Source organism: Pituophis catenifer, unplaced genomic scaffold, assembly GCF_029215685.1.
Source record: "Pituophis catenifer annectens isolate HBS135680 unplaced genomic scaffold, rPitCat1.0.hap2 SCAF_3, whole genome shotgun sequence".
Taxonomy (NCBI): Eukaryota; Metazoa; Chordata; class Lepidosauria; order Squamata; family Colubridae; genus Pituophis; species Pituophis catenifer.
The window spans coordinates 147,405,736-147,429,368 of record NW_027256883.1 but is presented as its reverse complement, the minus strand read 5'-3'; the positions used below and the strand labels follow the sequence as shown (position 1 = coordinate 147,429,368).

General features: G+C 38.1%; 1 protein-coding gene across 1 annotated transcript in view; it reads left to right on the top strand.

Moving 5' to 3' along the window:
* ROR1 (receptor tyrosine kinase like orphan receptor 1) overlaps nucleotides 1-21,645 on the top strand; it is a 166,823-nt gene extending 145,178 nt beyond the window's left edge. Inside the window, exons 5-9 of the mRNA XM_070939493.1 lie at nucleotides 6,305-6,432; nucleotides 7,126-7,443; nucleotides 8,461-8,706; nucleotides 15,299-15,510; nucleotides 20,227-21,645. Of these exons, the coding sequence (XP_070795594.1) occupies nucleotides 6,305-6,432; nucleotides 7,126-7,443; nucleotides 8,461-8,706; nucleotides 15,299-15,510; nucleotides 20,227-21,645 (2,323 nt within the window). The remainder of the gene's footprint in view (nucleotides 1-6,304; nucleotides 6,433-7,125; nucleotides 7,444-8,460; nucleotides 8,707-15,298; nucleotides 15,511-20,226) is intronic.
* The last annotated feature ends 1,988 nt before the right edge of the window (nucleotides 21,646-23,633 follow it).

Here is a 23,633-nt window from a genome sequence, read left to right as displayed (position 1 = left end):
ACCCTGATTTGCCTTTTGGAGACAGTTCATAGATGAAGTATATCAGATTTTTGACAGGATGATACCCTTTTCCTTCAAGGAAATCAATATTCCCTCTGTTCATCATGTGCAGTTTCCCATTATTTTGAATCAGATATGGATTGATTTCTGCTATTGTGCTTCTTAGGAAAAAAGAGGGAGGGAGAGATAGAAGTCGAGAGAGAACAGGGGTAAACCAGGGGTGAAATCCAGCAGTTTCTGACAGGTTCTGGAGAACTGGTAGCAGAAATTTTGAGTAGTTCAGAGAACTGGTAGCGGAAATTTTGAGTAGTTCAGAGAACTGGCACATACTACCTCTGGCTGATCCCAGAGTGGGATGGGAATGGGGATTTTGCAGTATCCTTCCCCTGGAGCGGGATGGGAATGGAGATTTTGCAGTATCCTTCCCCTGGAGTGGGGAGGGAATGGGGATTTTGCAGTATCTTTCCCTACCATGCCCACCAAGCCATGCCCACCAAGCCACACCACGCCTACCAAGCCACGCCCAAGAACCGGTAGTAAAAAAAATTGGATTTCACCACTGGGGTAAACATTCATTCCTCCTAGAAACAGGGGTCCCCAATATCATATCTAGAAGATACCAAGTGATTAAAGACTAGATTAAAAATATTTGAAGCTTCTCGAAATTAAGAACTACCTGATGTATCCAGGAAATCCCCATGAACGAAAACTTAGGTGTAAAGAATTATCTGAATAAGGATTTTATAGAATCCAAGCAGGTATTTTGGGATTTAGTACAAAGCTCTAAAACTCACCCCATGGAATTCTGAAAAGGAATCCTGTTTTCTGCCTTATAAGTTAAAACATGTGCAAGGTCATATTTTTTTAAAGTAAGGTAATAACACCAACTTAACATAGAATATACAAATGCACCATTTCTCAAGAGAATAGCTACTTCCTGCTCCAATATGTGAGACATCTAGATTTTGCATGTGTAAAAATAGAAGAATATTTTACTAAAGATGACCTCTGATAGGTTAGACCTATATTATTTATGTCAACAAAACCAAAACAAAACCATGAAAGGATGTCCATTTGGGTGGTCAGCAAAGTTATAACTTGTCTAAAAAGTTGTTGCACTTCATTGTTGTTATTGAAACTCATTTTAAAAAGGTATAGAGTGTCAACTAAAAGGAATCCAGTAGAGTTTTAAAATAACCTAAGGGCTAAAACATTGCTTGGTTCCAGAAAGGAAGTTCTGTGCTCTCATGTTTCAGTTTAATTGGGATTTCCTGGGCTGACAACTGACTGGGAGCATCCGGCATTACCGGATAAGTAATACCAAATCCAGCTGCATTGTAAGAAGCTGTCACTCTAAAATCAATTGATACTCAAAGCTGGTATCATTTCTTGTTGCTATTAGCAACAACGGAGTATCGTAGATCCTAGATAGCAAGTGATAAACTGGCCAGCCTAGGTGAAAAGGACAAAGAAGGAAAATGTTAGTTTGTAAAGAAGCAAAAATCTAAACTGATATACTGAAATAGATTCGATATTTCTCTTGTTTCTGTCCCAAATGCTTTCAATATTATCTAGGCCAGCTATCTCAAAATTTTGAGATTCACTTTCTTGCTCATGTGTTGGTTTCAGCTTTCTGTGCTTCCTTTTCTTTTCTTTTTAACAAAAGCTGAGATTCTCTGAAAATCCATTTCTGCACCAGATGCCAAATTCCAAGTGAAAATATAGCAACCACAGACATAGAAGATGGAGTTTTTGATATGGTTCACTAAAATAGCCATAACTGAGCATCTTATTTGTATGATCTTTTAAGTTGTGTATATTTCTTTATCTTAAGTCTGAATTCCTCTGCCATCCTCCAGGAAGAACTAAAATAAGTCTGTCAAACAAAATGTAAGTTCTAGGAGTTTCCTGTCCTTTTCATAACTGTGAGCATATGAGGTGCAGATCATATTGAAAAATTATGTAAGAGAGCTGCCAAGAAAGATCCAAGCAGTATTACCAATGCTGTTTCATAAGCAGTCACAGCTGCTGTTGATCCAACAGTTTTCCCTCCCTTTTTTTGAAAAGGAGTAATTACTACAATTGGGCAATGTTTTAGAAACAGTTCCGTAAAAGTAAGGGCTTTCCAGCATGTATGCAGGTAGTCCATGTCTACAGCTCTTTAAAACAACTGCATCTTTTCTTTGGATCCCCTGCGGGCGGCATTGAGCAGCTAGCCAGCTAGACTGTTTTAAAGAGTTGCAGACAAGCACTAGTACAGACACTGGCAAAAACTTCTCTTTTGAGGGATTCCAAAAAGTTATATACTGGCCTGCAATTGAATTGTGAAATAAAAATTATTTCTGGAGCGCTGCACAGCCTTACTAATTATGACAATGCATTGCAGTTAAGAATGTAAATAGATTACTTTTAGACAGATTTGGCCCCAGCTCAGGACATATTTTCCAGAATTGTTCATTAGCATAGCATTTAGATTGGGACAGTTAACATTTCCTCTATAAATATCTAGATCACAAATTATCTGATATACATGAAACACCATCTTCTGCTTTTTGAGGACTGGTGCCAAACCGTAGACTTTACAGGCATACAATAAACTTGGATGGTGCATCCAGAAGTGAAGTTCTTATGCAAGCTTTTAATTGTCTGTAAAGAATGATATGGTTTTAAACTTGTCAAAGATAATGAGGTTATACATGAGACACTTTGATTACCAAATTATAGAGTCTATGCTTTTTTAATTGGTTCACACAGTCATTCAGTCTACCTCATTTTCAATAGCTGAGTGTATTTCCTTTCTTATGCCAATTTTAGATATAATAGACACTCTAAAATGACTTGCAATGCTGAATTGTCATCATAATTTGACCCCTGCCCTCAAATCCTTATTCTGAAAGAGCCCCATTAGAAATGTTAGGATTCTGAACTAAACATTTAAAGATTCTAACTTTGAATAAATCTGCCCAGTTATTTACTTGTGATGAAATGTAACATTGTTAGTTGTGTTAATATACCATATATACACCACTAAATTAGAACTGGGTTTTAATCAGCCTGAGATTGTTCATGTGGAATTGTCTGTATTAATTTAGATATACCATGTAATACAGGTAGTCCTCGGCTTACAATCATTCATTTAGTGAATATTTGTAGTCACAACGGCACTGGAAAAAAATGACTTATGACCGTTTTTCACACGTTACAGCATCCTCATGGTCACATGATCAAAATTAGGTTGGTTGACGACTGATTCATATTTATGACAGTTGCCGTGTCCTGGATCCATTTTTGCAACCTCCTGACAAGCAAAGACAATAGGGAAGCCAGATTCACTTAACAACCATGTTACTAATTTAACAATTGCAGCGATTCATTTAACAACTGTGTCAAAAAGGTCGTAAAATGGGGCAAAACTCACTTGACAACTGTTTTGCTTAGCAACAGTTATTGTGGGCTCAATTGTGTAGTCCTCGACTTGAGTAAATTGAGGACTACCTATATAGATCACTTCTAATTTTAAGTAAAGTCAGGGGCTGCCTATTCTGAAAATGCTGATCCATTTTCAGTTGATGAAGATGGATAGGTTCATAAACATTCATGGGAAGAGCAAGTACCAAATGTACATTGGGATGCAAACTCTTCTCCTTACATATTTGCATGCAAAGACACAGGGCAAGTATGAAAGGCTGGAGTTTGTGCTGTGACATCACACTACAATTTGTCATTTTGGTGTCATTGGGATTAGGAACAGGCTCCTATTAGTGGGTAGGAAACATAGAACATTTTGTAGCAAAGTAATAGTTTAGCAGTCATAGCCTTCCAATACAAGCCACAATTATATTAGGCATGTCACAATTCATAATTTATACAATAACATTTGGGTGCATGTGACATCACTTTCTTTCCTTGCCAATGCCGTAAATATAAAATGAGCCCAGCCAGCATTCAGTAGAAATAAAGATTCAACTACCACTCTGACACCTATCCTAGAAGTGGGAAGGTACATGATATATTAATATTTTGAAAAACTTAGTGGTTTCTTGCTAGCAGTTTTTTCTTTTAATTGGATACATATTTCCAAGCAGCAAGAAAGATCGTGAAAATTGACCAGTCTTGAAGGACTCGATGATCAGAATGCTGGGAATATTGATATCAATGAGATTTCACTGTAACTAACTTTCTTGTCTCGGGTGATTCAGTTTCTAGGTGCAAGTTTAATAGTTATATAATAATTAATAGAACACAATTGTATTATTATTTAATAGCCATATTATTACTATTAATACAATATTATTGAATTAATACAATTCCATGTAGTGGAATTTTCCCAAGGCTAAGATATTATGGTCAAAAAAAAATAAAGTAATATTATTGTTAGGCTGAATCCTTAGTTATCTCTGAGCTTGGTGGTTTTCTTGGAGACATTTCGTTACCAAATTAGGTAATGTCATCAGGGCTAGTAGGGAGTGGGGATATTGCTCTCAATTTATATTCTAGTGGCTTGCCCTGTCAGTGTTAGTAGGAGTGTCTTGGTATTATTGTTAGAAAATATTATTGTTATTTCCAAGACCAAAAATTTAAAACATTGAATAGATAACCTAGAAATGAGAATGTGTGCATCTTAATGATTTATTAGAAAAAAATAAACAGGACTTTATTTCTTAGTCAGTGTATCAACCCATATAAAAACAACCATGATCTATTACTGGAGAAAACCAAAAAGATTTTTGGTCCATGTACAGATTGTGATGACACCCTCACCAATTTATGGCATTACATTGGCAGTAAGAAAATCATTACTCCTACTGCTGGATAATAAAAGTGACACTGCACTGATTAATAGGCTTTGGATTGTGTTAGTGCTGGTCTCTCTTAGTATATAAAAAGGGGGGAAATGTAACTTTTCCTCATTGCCAGAGTTCCATGTTTAAGTCTCCTTTATAGGTTCACCACATAAGCCAAATAGTTAAAGTGTATAGTAATCCAAGATTTATCCTGATAACCTCTCCTCTTAAAGCAACTGTAGCTCATTCCAGCTTCGAATATCAGTTTTTATTTACATTGCATAAGTCGTACCCAGCTGTAAAACTTTCTCTGTCACATTCTTCATTGCAAAACACCATTGGGTAAGATCAAATAAAGCTGAGTAGCATTTGTAGCATTGTGTAGGAATGCTGTAAACCTTGCCTACTGCAACTACTGCAACTCTAGCTCGGCTCAGCTATCCATCATGGCTCTCAAAACACTGGAGAAAATTGGGAGAAAAGATGGAATTACTTAACCTGATTTAGTAGAATATCTAAAAAAGATTGGTTGGACAAAATGGAATATGGTTACAATGAAGGATGCATCATAAAGTTAATGCTTTGCTGTAGTCACTTTATAGAACCACATCGATACTCATGAGGTTTTTAAGACTGCGAAGGTTTTCAGCTTCTACAGCAAATTCTGAATGATTTAGAGCTGAGAAAATATTAACAACTGGCAATTTGGAATGTTTTCCATTTAATATTTATTGATTTTTTTTTTTGTGAACAATTCTAAAAATAATAGTACTGTTTTTGTTACAATCCTTTGAGTCAAGCTTGACTCCTGAGGACCTGGATAGATCCATGCAATTTTTAGGATAACATTTTCAGAAGTGGTTAGCCATTATCTCCTTCCTAGGGCTGAGAGAGACAGGCTGGTCCAGTTAAGGCAGGGATGTCAAACTTTTATTGTCACGGCAGCATCACGTGACGTATGGTGACTTTTTTCCCCTTCACTAAAATGAGCATGAGTATCAGAGGTGGGTTCCAGCAGGTTCAGACTAGTTCTGGAGAACCGGTAGCGGAAATTTTGAGTAGTTTGGAGAACCAGTAGTAAAAATTCTGACTGGCCCCACCCCCATCTATTCTCTGCCTCCCGAGTCCCAACTGATCGGGAGGAAATGGGGATATTGCAGTATCCTTCCCCTGAAGTGGGGTGGAAATGGAGATTTTGCAGTATCCTTCCCCTGGAGTGGGAAGGGAATGGAGATTTTGCAGTATCCTTCCCCCTGGAGTGGGGTGGGAATGGAGATTTTACAGTATCCTTCCCCTGCCACGCCCACAAAGCCATGCCCACAGAACTGGTAGTAAAAAATTTTGAAACCCACCATTGATGGGTATGGCCAGCATATGACACATACGGCCAGTGGGCCGCAAGTTTGACAGCCCTGAGTTAAGGTTTCCTTACTCCTAATTAGCACCTGAACTACTACCACACCAAAGTGACCCTTTAACAATACAGTCCTATGTTATAAATTACACCTGCTTGATTTTAGGGATGAATATGAAGAGGATGGATTTTGTCAACCATACCGGGGAATTGCATGTGCAAGATTTATTGGAAATCGAACCATTTATATGGAATCTCTGCATATGCAAGGAGAAATAGAAAATCAAATAACTGGTAAGTAAAACTTTTGCTTTCTTTTATTCTCAGTTAGATTGCCATTGTCCTTGTTATAATCTACAATTCTGAATTTCAAATCCTTAATGTACTATATGTTAATTTTACATGTTCAACAGAATATATTCTATGGCACTTAAAATATATTTAGAAGAAAAAATATATTGCTCATTTTGAAAAGCTGCAATGAAAATGAAACTTTAAGAAAGATAGTAAAAAAGCAGCCCTGCATATTATTTTAATTGTATTCTTAGCTTTTCTAGTGAGTATGTTGAAAAACAATGCATTTATCATAATTTTATTCTGATTTCAACCATGTTTTAGAATACACAATTGATCAAATTTAATTCTTAATCTTACTTACTTGTGAACCTCTAATTGCATGAACTTAATTTTCTTTAAAAGCAAGATCACATACTTATCAAATAATAAATATTGGGGCCTACTTGATACTTAATCACTCTTTGATTAAGACAGCCCAGTCCAATCAATAGAAAGGAAAGCAGATGTTAATATAAACTGTATTTAGCAGAGTATTTTGAATACAAAAAAGGGTTTGTTTTTTTAAAAAAATGCTTGTCTCTCCAAAAACCATACTGCCTATTGTGTCTTTATTTGGAAGTAGTTGTTAGTGCATATGTTCTACTATAAATTTGCTACTGTCTCAATTGATTTGGTATTTGTATGCTGCAGCTGCCTTCACAATGATTGGAACTTCCAGTCATTTATCGGATAAATGTTCGCAGTTTGCTATTCCATCGCTGTGCCATTATGCTTTCCCATATTGTGATGAGACCTCTTCTGTTGCAAAACCACGAGATCTGTGCCGGGATGAGTGTGAGATTCTGGAAAATGTGCTTTGCCAAACTGAATACATATTTGCAAGATCCAATCCTATGATTTTGATGCGGTTGAAGCTGCCGAATTGTGAAGATCTTCCCCAGCCTGATAGCCCTGAGGCTATCAACTGTATCCGTATTGGCATCCCTATGGCAGATCCAATCAATAAAAGTAAGTGGCAGTTACGTTGCCTTGTATGTGAGATATCCCTAAAACGGATCAAGGGCACAGTTGATAGAGTCAAAGTCTGAATAATTCAGCCAATATCTTTCACCAAGCAGACCTTATTTATCAGAGATATTGTTAGAAGAGAAATAGAGATGACCACCTCCATCATGACTAGTGGAGTAAAATCTGCAGGGACTCATTGTTCGAAGAACACTTTTAATATTTTAAATCAGCAGTTACTTTTATATTATTCTGTTCCATTTAATGTCTGGTATATCATGATTTATTCATTAAAATATCTTCTAGCTATTCCATTGAAATAAACACTTAGTGCCATTGTCACTTTGTAAGGGAGATACATGGCATAAAAATCTAATAAAAGAAATAAAAGTGTTTATTGTACTCCAGTTACTATGCAGTATGGCAGTCCCAAGCTGTGTTACTGGCCCTGATATTAAGTGAAGCTTATGTTATCTCACAAATAAATTAAACAAAAATAATGTCAAGTGGCTTTATTTCTAAAACAGCTTAATAAATATTAAGCTGTTTTAGAAATAAATATAATGTCTCCTGCCAAGATAAGGGATTAGTTTCAAGATTTTGAGGAAGGTTTTGAGTTCTTTTGCATATTTCTTAAACTATTTTAAAGAAGTGTATAACTTTTAAAAAGAGTATTGTTGCATACATCTCTGTATGTAAGACTTGAATTAACTTTCAGGTCATAAACAAGAAGAAAGAAAAGAAACTCATCCAGAGAGAACATTTAATATTGTACAGCTTGTCATTTATATGCATAGATGCAGTTTCCATTCCCCCACCAGTTAGTTAGAACTGAAGAAGCTTTGTGGATGAGTAGTGAAACATTTTCAAGGGGAGAAAAAAACCCAAAGAAGTCCTGTTGTCTTTTGAAACGAAAAGGGGGGAAAAAAGCACCTTTAGGACGGTGATTGAGAATCTCCATAGACATGTGTGCCTAGTGTTCTTTTAATGCATCACAGAAAAATGATCTTTCTTTTACAGATCACAAATGTTTCAACAGCACAGGAATGGACTATCGGGGGACCATCAGTGTAACCAAATCTGGACGACAGTGCCAGCCGTGGAACTCCCAGTATCCCCACACCCACACATTCACTGCTGTCAGGTACCCAGAGCTGAATGGAGGCCATTCCTATTGCCGAAACCCGGGCAATCAGAAAGAGGCACCCTGGTGTTTCACCTTAGATGAAAATCTCAAGTCCGAACTTTGTGACATCCCTGTCTGTGGTAAATATAATGAATGCTTTTTATGAAAATGAAATGAGATTGTTTGTTGTGTTTTGCAGTCGGCTGCAGTTCCAGAGCCAAACTATGTGGCACATTCATCACATGTTTATAGAATTGACTTACCCCGACAATTTTAATTTGGAATAAAAGTTCAGCTGCAGAATTTAAATACAGCCCCTGTTTATGGACCAAATTGAGCCTCTTGGTGGTCTTCTGTTTGGTGGCTACTTGCCATTTAAAGGATGTGTTTTCTAATGGCCTCACTTGGCAGGAGGGTAAAAGGCCAGCAGGAAGAAAAATTCTGAAAACCAGCAGGGGCCCGTAATCCAGACCTGGAGCATGTGCAGATCTAAAACTTTTGCCCCAAAACAAAATTCTTTGGCTCAGCATGCTTATTTGAACAAATGACTATTGTGTGAAACATGACTCTAAATAACCATTATTTTGTCTGAAATGTTATTGAGAGCCTCTTATTAAGTGGTTAGAAATATGCCAGCAAGATTTTTTGGAAAAATGACAGCAATACTTCCCAAGTGCTTTCTGGTAGCCATGTAGAAGCAACAATTTAAAATGTTTTTAGGGAGTCAGAAAAGCTGTCTAATGGGTTCAGAGGAAGAGTGTTTGATGATTAAAAAAAATTAGCATAAGCTAAATATTTCCATTGAGCCAAGCTAAGGAGACCAGCCCTTTAAAAAAAAAAAAAAAGGAGGGGGGAGATGGGCTTAATCATTGAAGTAAGATACCTTACTACCTGAAGTAAGACAATACCATTTTTGAAACAATCATTTCTTGAATAAGCCAGAATTGTATAGTGTCATATAGTGCGATAAGCAATTAGCCACAGTTTTAAAACCATGACATGGGTTCCAATAACATGCTTCAGTATCTAACAATGACCACTAGATGGCAACATAGAGATAAAGAAAAGTCTTTACTGCCATCTTGTGGTATCAATAATTTTGCAAACTTGACAGATTTAAGAAACTAGGGGTTTTTTTTCTTGCCGATCAGGATTATGAACCAAAATGAAATCATAAAATTTTATGAAAATCATAAAATTTAATTTGTAGAACAACTTAAGCTAGTTAGAAAAACGTGATTCAACCAACCAGGAAGCAAAGTAATTACAGAGATTGGGGAGCATTAAAGCTTGCAAGTAAAACACTGCTAAAATATCAAAGATTCTTATTTTATAAGAAAAGGATTTAGGACATCCTGCCTTGCCTTTGGTATAGACCTCGTCTTATGTCTTATGTTTGCCCAATTAGAAAGAACTAAAAAGGTGAAATGCAAATTTTGCTGCCAAAAATTCAAATATCTGACTTATTCTCATTGGTAATGATGCATCCAGCAACTGTGATGTTCTCCTGTTGCTTGTGTCTTTCATCACTGTGACATGTGGTTTCTTGTCTTGGGAGCTCACATTTCCTGAGATCTTTTGGGAGATCATATCTTCTTTTCCTGTTTTCCTGACTTTGCACATCAAAATATCTTATGGTAGTGCTCAAACTCCCACTCACTGCTTTTAGCAGGGCCTGAACTACCCAAATGCTCAGATTGTTGTATGAAATCCCTAAAGCATTTATTATGGCTGTCTGAAGAAAGTGCTGCATATTGAAAGAGATCAGCTGTTAGCAATCTAAAAGGAAGTTAACGTCTTGCAAGACCAACAGTGAAGAAGACCACTGACTTTATTATTAAGAAATGGATTAAATAATTACACAGTTCTCCTGTTTTGAAAACCGAATAGGTTTATCTGCCTGCAGAAGCAGTCATCTTCCCAGGATGGAGACCAATGGAAGGCTCTTTATATATATTTCCAGGAAGTAAACATGACAAAATGATTCTTAATCATCTGAATTTGAGAATTGATCCAGGGGGGTGGGGGGGGGAATAAAAAAACCAAAACACTGGTTTTGGGTTGCAGCTCCATATGTAAGAATACAATTAGGAAAAAAAGATTTGAGGATTAAATTGCATTTGATTTTTAGGAATGAAATTCTGCCTGAATCTTCTTACCTTCTTACCTTCATGCATGGAGAGAAAAAAATGCAAATAATAGACAATATACTTTTTATTCAAATAGACACTCATCATGGTGTAGAATAGACATGATATGGATGACAATGGAATTGACTTCTAAGATAGAAGAAATTGACATAGAAGCAAACACCTGGGCAGATCATAACCCAATGATAATGAAATGGAAAGGACAAAGGAGACGATCTAGATGGACCCTAAATAATACAGTACTAAAAGAAAAGGAATTTGTACAGAAAATGGAGAAAGAATTGGCTTTCTTTTTTAAAGAAAATAGAAAAGAGGATACATCAATGCAAAATCTTTGGAATACAATGAAGGCCTATGCTAGAGCTTTGATAGTAGACTATACAAGGAAACGAAACACTAAGAAAAGACAAGCTTATAAAACATTAGCGGAAGATTACAAGAAACTTGAAAAAGAATTACAGAAATTTCTACCAACAAAAAGGACACTAAAATAAAAATGGACACAATTAAACATAAAATGGGATTAATAGAAAAAGAGGATTTAGCACAAAAAATTAGAAGTGCCAAACAGAACTATTTTGAAGACGCAAATAAACTAGGTAGATGGTTAGCATACAAACTGAAAAAGAGAGAGAATCAAGAAAAATAATACAACTAGTAGATGATCAAGGGCAAATTAGATATGGGAATAAAGAGAAGAAAAAATTATACAAGATTATTATAGAAAACTGTATGAGCAAGGGAATATTGAGGAGGAAAGTGTTAAACAATACCTGCAGAAAGCGAATCTACCCCACATTTCGAAAGGCACTGAAATGATGTTAGAAGGAAATATAACAATGATGGAATTAACTGAAGCACTTAAAAAACAAAAGAATGGGAAGGCACCAGGCCCGGATGGACTGCCAGCAGAATATTACAAGACACTACAGGAATTGTTGAGTCTCCCATTGTTAGAAGTCATGAATGAAGTCATGTCAGAGATGAAACTACCCAAGTCATGGTCAGAAGCATATATTACACTTGTTCCAAAGAAGGATACCGACCCACAACAAATCAAGAATTATAGGCCTATATCCCTGCTAAATTCAGACTATAAAATCTTCGCCTCAATACTGGCAGAAAGATTTAAAAGATATCTAAATAATTTCATACATTCTGATCAAAATGGGTTTCTGCCAAAAAGACAGATTAACGATAATATGAGGATAATTCTGGACACTTTGGAATATTATGAGGCACATCCTGAAAAACAAATGGCTTTGATATTCCTAGATGCACAGAAAGACTTCGATAATGTGAATTGGCGATTTATGATATTACAGCTGGAGCAGATGGGCTTTGGTAGAAAATTTATTCAAGCCATAGAAGCTATATATCACAAACAGCAAAAGTAATGATAAATGATGAATTGACAGAGTCTATTGAAATAAAAAAAGGAACGAGACAAGGTTGTCCACTGTCACTTCTGTTGTTTGTGTTAACATTAGAAGTGCTAATCAGAAATATTAGAGAAGAAAAAGATATAAAAGGAACGAAAATTCAAAAGGAAGAATACAAATTGCAAGCGTTTGCAGATGACCTGGTTTTTATTCTTGAAGACCCATTAGAAACAGCAATTAAACTGATAGACAAGATAGGAAAATATGGAAAAGTAGCAGGTTTGAAAATAAATAAAGACAAAACGAAGATTTTGACAAAAAATATGTTAACAAAACAAAAAGAAGAACTGGCGGAAGTATTGAAGATACAGGTCACAAATAAGGTTAAGTATTGGGAATATACTTGACAGCAAGATGTAGTACACTTAAAGAGAACAAATTATAATAAACTCAAACAACAGATAGTGACAGACTTGGCAAAGTGGGAAAATTTACAACTATCATTAATAGGGAGAATATCAACGATTAAGATGAATATATTACCTAGAATTCTATACTTGTTCCAGACAATTCCAATTAGGTTGGAGAAAGTTTATTTTGAAGATTTAAATAAAATAGTGTTGAAATATATTTGGCAGGGGAAAAATGCAAGGATAAAACTAAAATTGTTGCAAGATGCTAGAATAAGAGGAGGATTTGGCTTGCCTAATTGGGAATTATATTATCAAGCAACAAATTTGATGTGGCTCAAGGAATGGATAATGTTAAGAAATAATAGATTATTGACTCTAGAAGGACATGATTTGTTGTTGGGCTGGCACGCTTTTTCATGGTATAAGGGAACAAAAACACAGGGGTATTTTAGAAGACATTTTATATGAGAGGCTTTGCTATTAAACTGGGAGAAGATTAAAAGACAACATTATTTTAAAATTCCAGTCTTGTTATCAACTATTGAAGCATTCTCATATTCAATAACATTTAGAAAGGAACAAATTGTTAGATATAGTGAATTATTGAATGAAAAGGGTGAACTTAAATCTATGCAAGAATTAGAAGGACAAGGTATAAAGATGAATTGGTTTTCCTATTTGCAAATACATTCTAGATATGATAAAGATTTTAAGACAGAAGGTTTTTATGATAATTTGATAAGATAAAATTTTAACAGGTACTGATGAAAATGTAATTAAAAAACTACATGGATATTTATTAGAGCTTAAATTGGAAGAAGAACAAGTTAAAGAAACAATGATTGCTTGGGGAAAAAATTTTGGACATGGAATTGACTTAGAGAAATGGCAAAAACTGTGGTCGCAAAATTATAAAATGACAATGTCAACTGCATATAAAGAAAATTTGTATAAGATGTTCTACAGCTGGCATTTACCCCCGACAAGAATAGCCAGAATATTCAAGAATAAATCTGAAAAATGTTGGAAATGTTATCAGATACTGGGTTCATATTACCATATGTGGTGGACATGTGCAGAAGCCAAAAGATACTGGACTAAAATCCACACATGGCTGGAAAAAATGACAAAAAAACATATAGATTTTAAACCAGAGTTTTTTTATTGGGGATTGTACCTGAAATATATAATAGAGAATTGAGATACCTGATTGTGAATGTATTAACAGCGGCTGGAATTGTGTTTGCTAAAAATTGGAAAAATGAGAAAATAACAACGCAAGATGAAGTTATCAAGAAAATAACGGAATGTGCTGAAATGAGCAAATTGACATTTGAAATTAGAGAACAAGAAGATAAACAATATTATAAGATATGGGATTTATTTTATTAATGGTTAGATAAAAAAATATGGAAATGAAAGATGATAGAGATTTTTATAATACAAGAATTCTAGAATTATATAAAATATAACATAAAGAACTATTACTATTAGACCGATTTAGTGATGAAATGAATGTTATAATATAAATTAATTCAATCTTAGAATATTTTGTACAAAATGAGGGAAGAATAGCTATAGTTAAATAAATGATCAATGAGAACAATAATACATAGATATATATTAGATTGATAATATAAGAATTTAGGTAAACTGTAGGCTATGAATATGGTGAAGACGCACAAAAGACTTGTAACCAACCGTCACACTGTGTGTAATTGAAGATGATTTTATGTTTTTATGTATGTTTGTTTAAAAATAAAAAAGGGGCTTTTGCTTAACAAAAAAAGAAAAAAGAAAAAAAGATTTGAGGATTAAATTGCATTTGATTTTTAGGAATGAAATTCTGCCTGAATCTTCTTACCTTCAGGTTCTTAAAATAATAGTATCTGTTGGCTCTTTTGCTGTAATACCATTTTCTATGTAGTTTTTACCTGAAGGATCTGAAAAGCGTTCCACCAAATTTGGTTTGCCGAAGATATTTGTTAGCAAGTTTCCAGTATGATTAAAAAAAAAAAAAAAAGACAAAATGTACTCTTCGAGGAAGAGCTTTGCAGACAGACAGCCATTTATATATTGCACCATTGGCATTGTGGTTGAACATTTTTGTAATGTTACTTACATAAACCCACACTCTGCAGAGAAAGCTGATTTTTTGTTCTATAGCAAGATACTTTAGTGTTGCAAAACCATCATTGGCCTTTAGACAAACATTAATATAAAACTGTTGTTATGTAATGCCCAAGGATTCATGTTTTTGTCACATGTTATATGGCTGATTGCAAAACAAATACCCTCAAATTTGTAGAAATGGGTATTGTTTTGTCTAGCTTATCTCACTTTATACTTAGCAATTCTTTACTTGTGGAAACACATAACAGTGGCATGTGTCAGACCTTTCAAAGATGCTTAAAATGTAACGATAAAGTCAGCGCTTGTTAGCAATGTTAAAGGTGCTCCTTGAAGTTTATTGCTTGAAGGAGGGTTGTTGCTGAATAAGCTAAGATTTCCCAGTTGAATTTATGGCTACCTGTAGATAGCCATGGATTGATTGATTTAAATGAGGTCAAATTTGATAACCCAAAGGTCACAAGTGAGAGAACCTCTGCTATTGTTTCTGCTGTTTCTGCTTGCTCAGGAGATAAAACAAGCATGAAAATGTGCAATAGGCTTCATACATCTTTATATACAAAAATTCACTTTAATTCAATTTATAACAATTGCGTTTTTTTTAATCCTTATGCTTTTCCCTTCCTTTCCCCTCCCCTTTCTTTCTTCTGAATTTAGATCCAAAGGACTCCAAGGAAAAGAATAAAATGGAAATTCTTTATATATTGGTACCCAGTGTTACAATTCCTCTAGCTATTGCCTTATTGTTTTTCTTCATCTGTATTTGCCGAAATAACCAGAAATCATCTTCTCCACCCGTGCAAAGACAGCCTAAGCATGTCAGAGGGCAGAACGTAGAGATGTCTATGCTCAATTCATATAAACCAAAGGTACTGTGAACCAAGTCTGATGCATAAAAATGAGAAACCTTTGTTTTAGGCTCAAAGAACCCTAGCTCTTTGGGAGCTCTGCTTTTCTTAATGATGCCTCCTATCTGGTTCTATTTCACCATTTTATGGAAATCACTCTCTTATTATTGTCTTGTCTCTGGCTGTGATGTCAGAAGTTTGTTTTAGAAATAAAACAACGCTGCGTTTTGATAGATCATGACTGAGCAAAGAAAATAAATTTCCCAAATTTTGAATACAAAAGGGTGTTAGGTAGGGCTGTCCAATCTGCTCAGCAAAACCTGGGGGCAACAAAGAAATACAGAAAGCAATTCTGCTGGCATTTCATGGAGTTTTGTAGCTCTGGGCTGGTAGCCCTTCTTTAGATTTGCCTGATTTCCCCTGGGGATAAGCCCATTTGAACTCTATCAGCTTCCTTGAGTAGACATACATAATTCTATTGTTATGCTGGCATCTTAAGCACAACACATTAGAGAGTAATCCCTAATTTAATGTGCACTTCCTACACATTTAGGATTTTCCCCCTAATTATCCTCCTCTGTATCATAAATTGAATCAATTGTTGCCATTAATGTAACAGAAATGACTGATAAAGACAGAGTGGGATAAACTCCCTTTGTGCTTAGTTTTCTTTGGCACAATGTCTCCTCTGTTTTTTTACACTTCTATGCATCTTGTACACCACCAAGTGACAAATACCTGTCAAACAAAAGCTAAGCAGATTTATAACTGCTTAACTCCAAATGAACCCCCTTCTGCCAAATTTTATGACTTCATTTTCTTTCAGTTTTCCACCAAGTTGGTTAAAACAGACAGCCCTGCTTGAGGTCAGACAGAGGTCATTTCACTTTTATTACTAAAATATAATTTACAATATGCCAGACCTAAACAAGTTTTAGCCTAAAGGATTTGTATAATATAAACCATCTGCTTCGCAATAATACATCTAATTTCCCGCCATCCTGCAGTCAGATAACTGCCTGTTCAAATGCCACTACAATATATTAAGTCACACAGTATTTATCTAAAAATACATAAAATGATGAGCAAAATTACAATTTATTTTATGTGTCCCACTTTCAATTACCCTTCCTTCCTTCCTTCCTTCCTTCCTTCCTTCCTTCCTTCCTTCCTTCCTTCCTTCCTTCCTTCCTTCCTTCCTTCCTTCCTTCCTCATAGTGAATTATAAATGAGATAAGAGTGAAGGATCAGTTACATTCCAAAGGGATGTGAGCATTCAGCTCTACATTCCTTGTGTCTCTGCCGCAAAATATTTGTTTCCACCAAAGGAAGCCAATGACTTCAAATAGGGTCACTCAGAAGAATGAAGCCTTGCCATTTTCCCAGTTCTCCCCAGCAACTCTGCTATAAGCTCCCACCCTCTGGAACCAACTTCCTCTGGGACTCCGGTTGGCCCCTGACCTCCGCACCTTCCGCCGCGACTTAAAGACATGGTTGTTCAGCCTGGACTGGGGGGGGGTTAACATGTATTTTAACACTTCTTTATTTGGATTTTATTGTTGTGAGCCGCCCTGAGTCCTGCGGAGATAGGGCGGCATATAAATCAAACAAAATAAATAAATAAATAAATAAATAATAAGTTGTTGAAAAAGTTTAGGACTGGACTTCCACTTCCCCGGTGGTTTTTCCCTTCTTCCCAACAACCTTGTGATAACTACAGATAGTCTTCAGTTTATGACCAAAATTGGGACCAGAACTTCCATTGCTAAGTGATGTGGTCCTTATGTGAGTTGTGCCTGATTTTATTATCTTTTTTGCAACAGTTGTTAAACTAATCACTGCAGACCTTAAGCTAATTGCTGTGGTCATTAAGCAAATTTATTTTATTATTATTTATTTATTTATTAAATTTCTATACCGCCCTTCTCCAAATAGGACTCAGGGCGGTGCACAGCCTAAGTAAAAACAGAGCATACAAAATTTAAAAAAAAAACAGTATTAAAATAATTAAATATTTTGGCTGTAATTAAAACAACCCAATTTAAAATCAATTTAAAATTTAGCTCAAGCCAGCCCAGCTAGTTGAAATAAATAGGTTTTCAGGGCCCGATGAAAAATCCGGAGGTCTGTTATTATATGTAACTCTGGGGGAAGGTTGTTCCATAGGGTGGGCGCCATCACAGAGAAGGCTCTCCCCCTGGGGGTCACCAGCCGACATTGTCTGGCGGACGGCACCCTGAGGAGGCCCACTCTGTGCGAGCGTACTGGCCGGTGGGAGGCTATTGGTGGCAGTAGGCGGTCTTGTAAGTACCCCGGCCCTAAGCCATGGAGCGCTTTAAAGGTGGTCACCAACACCTTGAAGCGCACCCGGAAGACCACAGGGAGCCAGTGCAGCTCGCGCAGGAGAGGTGTCACATGGGAGCGCCTCGTCGCCCCCATAATCCCCCGCGCGGCCGCATTCTGGACCAGCTGGAGCCTCCGGGTGCACCCCAGGGGGAGCCCCATGTAGACAGCGTTGCAGTAGTCCAGGCGGGAAGTGACTAGTGCCTGAGTGACTGTGCGTAGAGAGTCCCGATCTAGAAAGGGGCGCAACTGGCATATCAGGCGAACCTGATAAAAAGCCCCCCTGGCCACGGCCGTCAAATGATCTTCTAGAGACAGCCATGTGTCCAGGAGGACGCCCAAGTTGCGAGCCCTCTCCGTGGGGGCGAGTGATTCACCCCCAATAGCCAGCGATGGCGTCAGCTGGCTATATCGGGACGCTGGAAGCCACAGCCACTCGGTCTTGGAGGGGTTGAGTCGGAGCCTGTTTCTCCCCATCCAGGCCCGCACGGCCTCCAGGCACTGGGACATCACTTCAAGGGCATCGCTGGGGTGGCCTGGGGTGGAGATGTACAGCTGGGTGTCATCAGCGTACTGATGGAACTCCACCCCGAAGCCACGGATGATCTCACCCAGCGGCTTTACATAAATGTTGAACAGAAGGGGCGAGAGGACCGACCCTTGTGGCACCCCACAAGCAAGGTGCCTCGGGGTTGACCGCTGCCCCCCCGTCAACACAGATTGCGACCGGTCAGAGAGGTAGGAGGAGAACCACCGCAGAACGGTGCCCCCCACCCCCAACCCCGCCAACCGGTGCAACATGATACCATGGTCGATGGTATCAAAAGCCGGTGAGAGGTCTAACAGGACCAGGATAGAGGAGCTATCCCTATCCCGAGCCCTCCAGAGATCATCCACCAACGCGACCAATGCCGTTTCCGTGCTGTGCCCAGGCCGGAAGCCGGACTGGAGCGGGTCTAGATAGACAGTTTCATCCAGGTACCGGGGAAGCTGTTGCGCTACCACACTCTCAACAACCTTCACAATGAAGCGAAGGTTGGAGACTGGACGATAGTTAGCCAAAACAGCCGGATCTAGAGAGGGCTTCTTGAGGAGGGGCCTCACATCCGCTTCTTTCAAAGCGGCCGGCAGGACCCCCTCACTCAAAGAAGCGTTAACAATCTTCTGGAGCCAGCCTCGTGTCACCTCCCGGGAAGCCAGTACCAACCAGGAGGGACACGGGTCCAATAAACATGTGGTCGCGTTCAGCCGTCCCAGGACCTTGTCCATGTCCTCGGGAGCCACAGGATCGAACTCCCCCCAGATAACACTCTCAAGACCTGCCTCAGTCATCCCGTCCGGACGGGATGACAGAGGCCAGCCCTTCCCGAATCTGACTTTGCCCCATTGACTTAGCCCCATTGACTTTGCTTCTCAGAAGTCCCCTGAGAAGGTCACAAATGGTGATCACATCACCCTGGAAAACTGCAACCATCATAAATATATGCCAGTTGCCTTCCACCCAAATTTTTATCATGTAACTGCAGGGACTCTGCAGTGGTTATAAGTGCAAGAACTGGTCATAAGTCACTTTTTTCAGCATCATAATAACTTTGAATGGTGATTAAATGAATGGTTATAAGTCAAAGACTACCTGTAGGCTAAGAGGGAAGTGCTTCCAGTGACTGTTCAAGATTCTATCCAAGTCAGCTTTGCCTTTCTTCTGTCCTATTGCTGAGGGGATAAAAAGAAGAAAAGCTACAAAGCACATCTTGAATAGGAACTGCTAGTCCTGGGATTCCCAGCCCCCGGGTCTCGGCCCACTACCAGGCCACGACCTATTTGGAATTGGTTGGCTGGAGCGTGTTCATGCAATTCAACTTGTGTGAGCGACAGGCATTCACGTGTGAGTGCACCGGCCACCATTTCCGCAAGGGCTGTGTCTGTGCACATGCATCCCAGGGTACTGCTTGTATGGCCCAGTTCCCCTCTCCCCCACAGCCAGGCCACCAAGCGGCATAGATTGGGGACCATGACCTAGTCCACTTTCTTTCCTATTAAGATAAGGAGATAATGTGTATTTGGGAATGGCTAGGGGCAAAGTGTTGACTCATGGTTTTAGATGTATTTGAGGTCAGCACATATCCACACAAATTGGCAATCCAAGCTACTGATGAACAACTGTACATTCCCCACAGCTAAGAAAAATATGTTTACCCAAGATAATAATTTCCTTGAAAATGTTGCCTCTCAAATTAAATATATAATATATATAATTATATAACTTGTGAAGTTTTCATGACCAACATCGTAGTTCACTTTTTCAATGTCTTCCAGTACTACCATATCTAAGACCATTCAAAGGCCAATCATCTGATTCAAAACCATTTTCATGTATTTTCTTCTTTCTAACAGAGCAAAGCCAAAGAGCTGCCCCTTTCTGCCGTCCGATTTATGGAAGAATTGGGTGAATGTGTTTTTGGAAAAATCTATAAGGGACATCTTTACTTACCAGGAATGGACCATGCTCAGCTAGTCGCAATAAAGACCCTTAAGGACTGTAATAATCCACAGCAGTGGGCAGAATTCCAGCAAGAAGCCTCGCTGATGGCAGAATTACATCACCCAAACATCGTTTGCCTTCTTGGGATTGTGACACAAGAGCAACCAGTCTGCATGCTTTTTGAATATATGAACCAAGGAGACCTCCATGAATTTCTTATTATGCGATCTCCACATTCAGATGTTGGATGTAGCAGTGATGAGGATGGTACGGTAAAATCCAGTTTGGACCATGCTGATTTTCTGCACATAGCTGTCCAGATTGCAGCAGGAATGGAATACTTGTCAAGTCATTTTTTTGTCCATAAGGATCTGGCTGCTCGCAATATTTTAATTGGAGAACAGCTCCATGTGAAGATTTCTGATTTGGGACTGTCAAGAGAAATCTATTCAGCCGATTATTACAGAGTTCAAAATAAATCCCTCCTGCCCATTCGTTGGATGCCACCAGAGGCAATTTTATATGGAAAATTCTCTTCTGATTCAGACATCTGGTCCTTTGGTGTTGTCTTGTGGGAGATTTTTAGTTTTGGTCTTCAGCCCTATTATGGATTTAGTAACCAAGAAGTCATTGAGATGGTCAGGAAACGACAGCTTTTACCGTGCTCTGAAGACTGTCCTCCCAGAATGTACAGCTTGATGTCAGAATGCTGGCATGAGCTACCATCTAGGAGACCAAAATTCAAAGATATCCATGCCAGACTGCGCTCTTGGGAAGGGATATCAAGTCATACTAGCTCTACTACTCCTTCTGGTGGAAATGCTACCACTCAAACTACATCTCTCAGCGCAAGCCCAGTTAGCAACCTAAGCAATCCCAGGTACCCTAACTACATATTTCCAGCACAAAGTATGCCACAGGGCCAAATAACTGGATTTCTTGGCCCACCAATACCTCAAAACCAGCGATATATTCCTATTAATGGATATCCGATACCTCCTGGATATGCTGCGTTTCCAGCTGCCCACTATCAACCCGCAGGTCCACCAAGGGTCATTCAACACTGTCCTCCACCCAAAAGTCGTTCACCAAGCAGTGCAAGTGGATCAACAAGCACCGGTCATGTGACCAGCTTGCCTTCTTCAGGATCTAATCAGGATGCCAATATCCCCTTGCTGTCTCATATGTCAGTGCCAAATCATCCAAGTGGGATTAGCATAACTGTTTTTGGAAACAAGACTCAAAAACCCTACAAAATTGACTCCAAACAACCATCTTTAGATTCTAGTATTCATGGGCATAATGAAACTGTGATTTCAGCAGAGATGTAATAAATAAGGGAGACCTTTGTAAATGAATCTATTTACAATATGAACTAGAGGGTTTTAGAGATTTATATTCAAATATTTTATTGGAGATTTTTTCCAGCTGTATAAAGAGGTGTTTGCAATAAGTATCTTCTGTGAAGTTCTTAACAGGAAGTGCCATTCAATTTTTAAAAAATGTACTAACACTCAACACTGTGGCTGCAAATTTATTTTACAAATAGTAAAGGACAAAAGTATTTCTGTGTTTTAAGAAACATATTTAATCATGGGTTTTTTTAAGTGAAATGTTTTATGTTTCAGCAGTTTGACTATTTTGAACACACGGTGATGAAATGTTAGGAAAATTAATTATACTTCTGTAGGATGAAAATTTCACTATTGGTCTCACGCTATACCCAAATGCATATTCCATTAAGCCAGAACAGTGTTTCTCAACCTCAGCTGCTCCCAGAATTCTCCAGCCAGCATATCGACACCTCTTAAAACTTGCTGAGGTTGAAAAATCTCGAGGCAGACTACAACCAAACGTACTGCTGAATTCATACCATACAATACACTAAACTAAATTTGTGAAGTGTTTCTTGATTAAGCCACAGTTGCCTGGGTTCACACAAAATATTAAGGCATAAGCTAGAATTTACAAACCACAAGCTAGAGTTCAAAAATACTTCACATACCATATTTTTCAGAGTATAAGGCACACCTTTTTCCCTCCTAAAAGAGGCTGAAAATTTGGGTGCGTCTTATACTCCGAATGTAGCTTTTTCGAAGCTTTTTTTCAGCCCTAACGAGGCACTAACGAGACACTAGCTAGCGATCTTCCCAGCTTTGCCTGCTCCCTCGACTCTCCGCTGTGCTTTAACAAGGTGCTAGCAAGTGAAGCAATCTCCATGCTTTGTTCCGACTCTCAGCTGTTCTTTAGAAGCTTTTTTTCAGCCCTAACTAGGTGCTAGCCGAGTGAAGCAATTTCCCCCACCCTTTGCCTGCTTTTCTCATTGCTGTGCCTTAGGAGCTGTTTTTTTATTCCCCAAGCAGAGGATAAAAAAACCAGCAAACTAATGTGCTGAAGCTGACCAGACTAAGGACACTAGCCAGATGAATATCTGATAGGCAGATTTTTTTCCCCCCTATTTTCCTCCCCAAAAACTAAGCTGCGTCTTATACTCCAGTGCATCTTATACTCCGAAAAATACAGTACTTACTTTGTGTGTTGTCTGAATTAAGCCATTGGCAGAGTTCATATTGTGATAAACCACAATGGTTTTGTGATTTTTGGCTTAGAGATTGAGGTTTCTAAATGCCATGGCTTAGCATTATGTGGATTTAGATCACTGTAGCTTGTTTAACAAATTAAACCAACAGTGTTTCAAGGCTGCCAGTGACTAGCTTCACATACTAAACCATAATGTGGTTTACATTGGCTTATAAATAGCCCTCAAGTTACAATCATTCATTCAATAGCCATTTAAACATGTGACAGCACTGAACAAAGGGGACTTACAATGTGTCTTCAGAATTCTGGCCATTGCAGCACCCCTCCAATCACATGATAGCAATTTCCAATATTCCCTGCCAGCTTCCCCACAAGCAAAGTCAGTGGGGAAGTCAGCAGGAAGTCAGAAGTTGCAGTCATGTGAGGCTCTCACTTAGTGGCCCCATGATTCTCATTTAACAATGACAACTGGGACTGTCACTAAGTCATGCAGTCACATGACATCATGCTTTATGACCACTTCACTTAATATTGGCAATTTTAGTCCCCATTGCTATTGTAACCCAAGGACAACCTGTATTCTGTATAATGATTTAAATAATTATTTAGTACGATAGCTGAAATAATGATTTAGTACGATAGCTAAATCAGGCCAATGACAAGTATCATTTTTATCCCATGCTTTGATACTTATGGCACATTCATCTGATTTGTGTTTTTTCTTCTAGGCATCCATATTAGAAATTAAAACGGTATGCAATATCAAACATGTATTCAA